Here is an 8764-nt window from a genome sequence, read left to right as displayed (position 1 = left end):
AAAATGGTGAACCATGTCCCTAGGTCTTTTTTATTAATTGTTTAATTTCGTGACATAGTTTATTTTCTCCAAATCCTTGAAAGCTAAAATAGTCATCTCTCTATGATTGACCTACTTACCCTACTACATTGTTAGTTGGTTTTGTTAGGAATTTATTTTTGGCAGGTGTACGACAACCTATCAAATAACCCATCTGTGACTCCAGTGTGTGGCTGTATCATCCCCAAAGAAAGAAAGAGGTAGACCACATTTGAATACTGATTGGGTGAATGATTAGAGAAAGAAGAAAGCAGAAAGCAGAAAGCAGAAAGGGCTTTAAGAAAGGTAAGTGAAAGAGTGATTTGTGTATAAGTAAGTGATTTACATGGTTTTTAGCATTAAGTAAATGATTTGTGTTTTGTTTTGCAGAGTGCTCTTGGTGGTACACTTGGACCAAACATTATTGCCGGCAAGAGGTTCCTTCAAAAAGAGTAAAGGAAGCAGCAGCAACAACAGAGTCAGCAGCAAACATAGCAGCAGACTCAACAGAGTCAAGCTTCAACTACAACAGTTGCCACTACCATTGCACCAGATGCTAGACCACTAAGAAGCAAGTTACATATTATTAGAGGACTTAGGGAATAGATTACTTTGCTCCAATCTTGTAAAGTAATAGTTTATGTAAGGTGCCTGCCTTTTTTTATTAGTTGAACAATGATGGATGCCTTTCCTTTTGGCTGTAATCTTTTGGGATCTGTTATGAACTACTGAATGATTAGTTGTTGATTGCACTTTCAAGATTATTATATGCAATTTTCTGTGTCATCATTTTGTTGTTTTTTTTTTTTTTTACAAAAGTTGTTGTTATATTAGTGTGTCAATGTCACTTGTTTAATTCAAGAATAAAGCACAACTCATAGCAATCATAAAGTTGAAACCAAAATAACTTGTTTCATTCATTACAACATAAAAAATAGCATTACAAACATCACTACATTCACTCCACCTCCCCCTTAAACCAGCTTATTTAGTACAGCACAACCTAAAACTAAAAAAACTAAACACATAAGAACTACAACAACCATAAGCTTGCTGTCAAAATTGTCATTGTTGTTGCTCATCTTCTTTCTGTTACCACTTAGCTAGGGCCTCGCATTTCAATCTCAAAGTATCAACCTCATTTAGCAAGCATCTTCTTTGGCAGTGAGTTCATCAACCTAAACTTTTAATGTGTTGACTTCACCCTTCATCAACTTTTTGTCAAGCACAACTCAGTCCCTTTAGTGTCAACCCACTCAAAACACTTACACCCCTAGTTTCAGTGTTAGGGTCATAGAATTTGCAAGCCTTGAATTTCCTGCCTGAGTTCTCCCTAGTCCAAGATGTCAACTTTGCAAAAGGTAAGCCACAATTGCATTTCTTCTGGTTTGTGGGAGATGTGTTATTCCAAGACATCATCAAACCTAAAATAAGCATAAAACATGTTAGATTAAGCAACAATGCCAACAAACAACCAAGTATACACTAATTACTCAATCACATCTATTCACTGTGGTGATTGGCCACCAAAATGAGGATAACCAGGAGGTGGCCAAGTCCCATTTTGTTTCATCCTGTACTCAATGATACGGTCGGCCAAGAAACCAGGGTCATTTGTGCTTCCAACATGTATGATGTAAATGTCCTGATTAGGTAATTTCCTAATCATCTTGAACACATCACCATCATCTTCTAAAGTCCTATACTTCCCTTTATAAATATACTGGAATATGGGGTACAGTACAGGAGGTCAATTGATCCTTCTATTGGATCATCCATATCACGAAGTTGATCTTCAAATGCTTTTGCTGTATCTTGTAAGTTACTTTTGCCAATCTCATATTCAATGTCAATAACAACACTCAAATACTTAAATGTGAAAACCACCTTATTCTCTTCCGTTTTTGCCACAATAATTCCAACAACAAATAAACATACAAGCTTACAACATGCTCCAATCAATCATTATAGTACTTAAGTAAAATATCACCAGATCGAATTAGTAGCAAATCATTGACAGAAAACAAAAACTGGGCGAAGATCAAGAGCCCTAATTAACTAATCACCCAATTTTCCCTAATTAAAATACGATAAGAACCCTAATTTGCGAAGAATAAGAACCCTAATCAACTAATCAACCAGTTTTCCCCAATTTAAGTACAATAAGAACCCTAAATTTATAGAGTAATTGAAATTACCTGTGCGAATTCATCTTCTTGATTTCTTGAGGATGCGTCTGCAATTACAAAGTAGGTGAATATGTGGAATTTGGGGAGAATTTGCAGTAGAAATAGCAATTTATGGTAGGGGATATGTTTTATAGGAAAAAATCGGGGGAGAATTCAATTAAGAAGCAAGAACTAGCCGTTATTAGCTGTTAGGAGGTCCCCACACATCAAAAATCCACCGGATTTTAAAAAGGTGATAATCTACGTAATTAATTAATTTAAGAATGGTAATTTATAATAAAATTTCTAATGGGTGGTTATTTCAAAAATAGTTCTATTTTTTTGTGGTAATTTAAAAATTTTCCTAAACATTATGAGGGGTAAAAGTCAGCATATTTTAGGGTGGATCAATCACTATTTTCACTAGCGGTTATAGGGAGTAATAGTTTACCTAAAACCTAGTCGTACTAGCAGTTTTACCTTAATATATGCTGATTTTGCCAAACTTCAATTTTCTCAGTTTTAAGCCTGGTCGCGAGCTGTCTTCAACTAAGGCCCTGTTCTCTTCACCTTAAAAAAATAATATTAAGTAAAAATAATTTCAGTTTAGTAAAAATAAGTTCAGTTCAGTAAAATTAATTTCAGTTCAGTAAAAATAAGTTCAGTTCAGTAAAATTCAGTTTTCTTAAAGAAGAATTATAATAGAAAATCAGTAAAAATAATTTCAGTTCAGTAAAAATAAGTTCAGTTCAGCAAAATTAAGGTGAATCAAACAGGGCCTAAGACAGTTGCGCGACCAAGCAAAATCACTCAAAAACAGAAAAGCAAGCACAGGAACACAGAAAATAGTGTAATGAGCGGAAACAGAAGCAGCAGCAACAGCGTAAATGCAGTGTTTTACGCACAAACATACCACCCCATTCAAGCCGGCAGCATCGATGGCACCGACATTCTTCCTCACGACAACGCCGTTTATCGAGCTCTTCTCTGCTCTTCCGCCGGCCTCTGTACTCCCTCTTTCTCTCTCCTCTTTTTTCTCTTTCTTTCTAACACCCATTTCACAATTTTATTCATATAATTCTTTTCTGGGTGATTTGCAGATGACCCATTTGGTGATCCTAAAGTTACAGGTGACCCCAATTGTACTTTGTTTGTTGGTCATCTTTCTCGCTCCACAACTGAAGATACCCTTAACAAGGTTAATTCATTGATTTTTTTTTTTTTTTTTCTTGAATTTTGATACCCTTTTCATTATATGATGTGTATATTGTTTTCAATTTATAAGGGGAAATTAAATTCTGATTGTTTTGTGGTGGATGGTTTTGTTTACAGGCTATGAGTAGGTATGGTAGGGTGAAGGATCTTCGAATTGTGAGAGATATAGGTAAGATTACATTCGTCGTTTTCAGGGTTTTTTTTTTTATTTTTTTTTTATTTGTTTGGTTTGTGGAATTTGTGTTGTTGGATACATGTATCATTGTAGAATTGTAGTGATTTTGTGTGGTGTATGGTTATATTGAATTTTGGTTTTCTTAATTGTTCAATAAAGGGTTGTTTAATGGAGTAGACTGTTGAATGTAGCATATAATTGATGTTATTTGGTATGTTGATGATTTTATAATAAGCATGTGTAAGAGCTTCACCTTTTGTGTTTCTGCTCTAAATCATGCAACAAAGTTTAAGATTAAAGATAGGGATTAGGGAATATGCAATGGATGGGAATTAAGAGAGTTATTATGGAATTATAGTGTATGGAATACATAGAGTGACAAAGACTAAAGAACCCTGCTTCAATTAGTTAGCTAAACAATTGTTTTTCTTGTTAATGAAGATTTCACACTTTAGGATGCCTCTAAACAATTTTGGATGGTACCAACTTATTGGCAGTCCATTTATTAAGTTTCCTAGTTTTAGCTACAAAAGTGCAAATTCAACTAGGTCCAGTCCATCTATGAGAAAATTTAATACGTAGCAATTTCAAGTCATGAAGATCTACCTTTCCGTGGGTGCACATGAGGGTTATTTATAACAATGGCATGCTTCTTTAATTTGTTTAATTGAAAGCGGATAAATAGTCAGAGTACAAATATTACAATTTTAGGATTTGAATGAGTGAATGTCATTTGGCTTAGGGGTTGGTTCAATTTGAAATTTCAAAAATGCCTGACCTTAGTGTCAATGGATTGTACAGACTACTAAATTTCTGTTTATACTGGAACCTTTATGAATTTGGAATAGGTACTGACTAATAAATCATTGCAAGGCTATGAGTACCTGGACGGCTGGACAGTGGGCTTAAGTGTGACACAAATAATTTCATGAGGATATTCTGTAATCTGTATCCATCTAGAAGTGTTCTCACAGATAACAGTCAGGATCTGTATGCTAGAAAACAGGGATGTGATCAATGCTATAGCCAAGCTACCAAAGGGAACAACGAAACATTAGTCATTTTGGGTCCAAACTTTTGTCATTTGATCACTCTTGTTTCCATAGGATGTCTTTGCGGTTGAATTCTTTTAATTGGGCCATAATATTGAAGTATCTCGAAGTAGCTAAATGTGGTCTCTACACACATTAGTGTAATTAGATATGTTTGGTGGTTATGTTGAATATAGGCTCTTACTAAACTAAGTTGACTTCATAGCAATCGGAGATCTCTCAAAATTAGACTTTTGTAAGTGCTATCAATCTCTGAATCGTTTGTTGGATTTGGAGTCTTTGACATCTTATTGAAGTTTTTGATTAATGAGAATACATGAAATACACTCACTAGAGTAGCTTCCTCTGTCAAATAATTTTAAAATAGAAATGACAATGTGTCGTGTAGCAAGCTGCTAACTTTATGCTGTATTGTTGCAGTTACAGGTGCATCGCGTGGTTATGCATTTGTTGAATATGAAACAAACAATGAAATGAGGCGTGCATATGAGGTTGTGATTTGTTTTTATGTACAGTATATATTTCTCTCTCTTGTTCTCTCTTTTTTTTTTTTAAAAAAAAAAAAAAAAAAATCTATCACCCTCTGGTACCCAAATCATTTTGGGAGTAAGGCTTTGTAGTTGTTAACACCCTCTGGTAACCAACCACTTTATCAACCTTGGATCCTTGTTTGGCTAGGGATAGCTTTGCGTGTATCTTAATTTCTACCCATTAATGAATAGGTCCATACTGAATTGCTGATGACGTTGAATTGCACACTGTTTACAATGTTAGCAAACTCTGGCTTTTGGAACTTGTGAATCACAAACTTCAAAGCTTGCGTCAAGATTGGAGGGGAGGGGGTATGTAAATGTAGGGATAGCTTATGGCCTATAGTTTGTGGTTCATTATCCTTGGAAGTCCTTCTGATATGTAGCAAAGTGGACAGATAATAAGGAATGTAACGTGTATGTTAAATTTTCTAGTGTACTTTTCTGTTAAATTCCAAAAAAAAAAAAAAAAAAAAAAATGTACCTCTTATTGTTTTACTTTCCATGTAGGATGCACACCATTCTTTTATTGCTGATTCTGAAATCATTGTTGATTACAACAGACAACAACTGATGCCTGGATGGATCCCAAGAAGGTTAGGTCAGTTTATTATCCTTCCTTTTCTTTTCAGTACAGATGTAGGTTTGTCTGATGAAAGGAAATTTCGTCTCGTTTGACAAAACCCTTAAAATCAAACAAATTTTTTTAAATTCTAACTAAACCCTATTTAGAATTTTCAAGTCTAGCGCCAAGTTCGGAATTGATCCACAAGGACTAAGGGATGTTGATTTGAATCATGTAGAACAAGTTGGGAAGCATCAATTGCCAACTAGAAAACTCTACTCTGAACTTAAAACCTAAAATTTGGAGTTAACCCGAATTAGATGATAGTAGGTTCAGAGAAACTTTTTAGAGCTTCGCCTGGAACTTGTCTATTTGGGAGGCTGTGATGTTTGTGCAGGCGAACTTTTCTTAGTTCAGGCGGACTCTTGCAATTCTCCTTTTCTATATATTTTCTTCTCCCAACTCTGCTTCAAGCTTGATAAAGTGTTCTCCAAATACCGTATAGTCAATAGCAAATCATCATAGAACGTGTTTGGAGATAAATGAGAAAAACATAGGTTAGAGCCTAAAACATAGGACCAGAGAGATTAGAATAAGTTAAGGAACTAAATCACCCTAAAACTTACTAATTCTCTAGCTTATGAGCAATGTAAATGACGCTTATCATTAATTTGATTTGGTTTCTTTTCTGTCACAGGAGGAGGGCTTGGTGGTAAGAAGGAATCTGGGCAACTTCGTTTTGGCGGACGAGAAAGACCATTCCGTGCACCCCTGTATGCCCTTTAGTTTTTCTTTCAAATGAAAAAAAGTGAAGAATATTGAATCTTATATTGTTATGATTTGTGGATCTCTGCTTTCCCCCTCCAAATTCTCTTTTTACAAATTGTACTGTTTGAATGTTGTTTGATGGTCTCTCTTTTTTTCCCCCTTTTATTTATTGTTACAGTGGACACTATACATTTTATTTCATTTGCTTTTATGCTTTGACTGTCTGCTTTCTGTTATTTGGCCTCTGAAATTTAGTTAAGGGGCGTACTGATATTATCAGAGAAAAATTCCAATTCTCGGTAGAGTCAATAAAGGCAGTGGAGCACTAGCACAGTTGGTTGTCTGCAATTCTTGAAAGAGCATGTCATTACAAACAAAAGCCTAACTTCTTAGCCTTTATGATTTGTTTATCTTTTGGCAGTTGAAACTTTTATAGCTATTGTCTCTGAGGATGAGCATAATGTTTAGCACCATTTTTAATGTTAGCTTGTTGAAACTTATTCTTTTGTTCTTCCTTGTGCACTCCCACAGTATCTGAAAAGAATGTGAGGCCTCTGGATTTTGGTCCAGTGAGTGGAAATTCCCAACATAGATGTTTTCATACACCAGGTTATCAATGATAAAGTTGATAGTGTAATACTCGTAAAGTTCTGTTTACTCACACTTGATCTAATCATAGATTTCTTAGAATGTCTGAAGCGGATGTGTCACTTGTGCAAGCTCTTGTTGAAGTCCTCTACAATTAAATGCTTTCTGATGTCCTGTTTTGATCTGTCAAGTGACTGGGATTGTAGTAATTTGCAAAATAATCTCAGCCTGAATATTTTTCGTATCTACATGAGACAAAGTAACTTTTGTGGAATTGTCTAATATTTTGAAGTGTGTGCATGCACGTAAGCTAATAAACTTGTCATGTTTACTGATGTTATTTCTTGATGCAGGCGACCTATACCCTATGATGATTTGAAAAGGCTTGGTATTCCACCTCCACCAGAAGGTAGATATATGTCACGTTACCAGGTACATGTTATTGTTTCGTTTTTGACTATGAATTTCCTTCTCAGCAACGACAAACAAATCCCTTATATTCTTGTCTGGAACCAGCAGGGTCTAGGAACGGGGTAGACCATATGTATTCTGTTAGATTTAATCTGTGGGAAGTTTGAACTTTGAATTAAGGAACTGGTTCTGTCAGCCCTCATTGGCTCATACAATCAATGAAGCTAATTGTATACCATCTTCAGTCTAGCCTTTTACCTCTTTGAATTATTGTCTCTCTTATCATGTCTCCAGCCTTTCTATAGCTAGAGTAAATAGTAAATTGTAGGGCTTACTCTGCGACTCTGCATGGATTTTACTCATCTGATTGGCTGTACATTTTTCCAGATCCCATCACCACCTCGGAGAAAAAGGAATTCTGAAGAGAGAGAAACATCACTATCACGATCACCATCACCACCTAAGAGGAAAAGGAAATATGAAGAGAAAGAAACATCGCCACCCAGAAGGATACGGCATTCTGAAGATTGGGAAACATCATCATCATCAAGGAGAGAGAAGAGCTCCAAACATACAGAAATGTCATTTAGGAGGGAAAGGGATTCTGAAGATAGGGAAGCATATTCTCCTAGGAGGAAAAGGAGCCCCGAAGACAAGGAAAGCAGAAGGGATAAGCACTCACACAGGCACCATAAGCACAGAAGACACTCCCATCATAATGAAAAGAGATCTAGGAGTCGAGAAAAACTCATATGACAAAGATAAGCTTTTTGTTTATTAAACTTCATTTGCTATTAGCTAGGATTATAGTTTGTGTCGCGTGTATGTATACATAAGGGGGCAGCTCGGTTGATTGGGTGCTGATTGCTGCATCGAGAAATTAATTAGTGAAGCAGAAGTATTTCAGGGACACCTTTTACTCTAGTCTAGATAGTTAACTAAATTGTCAACATCTTTTTTCATGAGACTAAAATGTCAACTGTCAACTGCATTAACTCTAGATTTTTTTTTTTAACCAATTATTTCATTGTCTGACTTATTTTCACTGACAGTTTGTATATAGATTTTTAATTTTTTTTTATATAAATATATGAAAAAAAATCTAATTTAAACTCTTTTTTCAATTACTCCATTTTTTTTTCCCCTTTGGCGCGCGTGCATCGGTGATCAACCAAAATCAATAAAAATTTTAGCTTTGATGTATTAAATAATTTGGTCATTATTGTCGATTTATTGATGAATGTTAGTTATATAGAATACTCTTGGCCAATTAG

General features: G+C 35.2%; 1 protein-coding gene across 2 annotated transcripts; it reads left to right on the top strand.

Moving 5' to 3' along the window:
• The first annotated feature begins 3004 nt into the window (after positions 1–3004).
• Positions 3005–8535, top strand: LOC145608453 (U11/U12 small nuclear ribonucleoprotein 35 kDa protein-like). Of its 2 annotated transcripts, none has more exons than XM_081664068.1 (8): positions 3005–3193; positions 3287–3384; positions 3519–3570; positions 5049–5119; positions 5669–5759; positions 6421–6496; positions 7433–7511; positions 7878–8535. In XM_081664068.1, the coding sequence occupies exons 1-8, from the start codon at positions 3040–3042 to the stop codon at positions 8244–8246; spliced, it is 990 nt and encodes a 329-aa protein (XP_081520194.1). In that variant the 5' UTR covers positions 3005–3039; the 3' UTR covers positions 8247–8535. The 2 variants fall into 2 exon arrangements, with proteins under 2 accessions (XP_081520194.1, XP_081520193.1); XM_081664067.1 differs by having other exon boundaries at positions 5049–5137.
• Positions 8536–8764: the final 229 nt, after the last annotated feature.

Source organism: Chenopodium album, chromosome 23 (genome assembly GCF_948465745.1).
Source record: "Chenopodium album chromosome 23, dcCheAlbu1.1, whole genome shotgun sequence".
NCBI classification, from domain to species: Eukaryota; Viridiplantae; Streptophyta; class Magnoliopsida; order Caryophyllales; family Amaranthaceae; genus Chenopodium; species Chenopodium album.
This window is presented reverse-complemented; position numbering and strand designations above follow the sequence as displayed.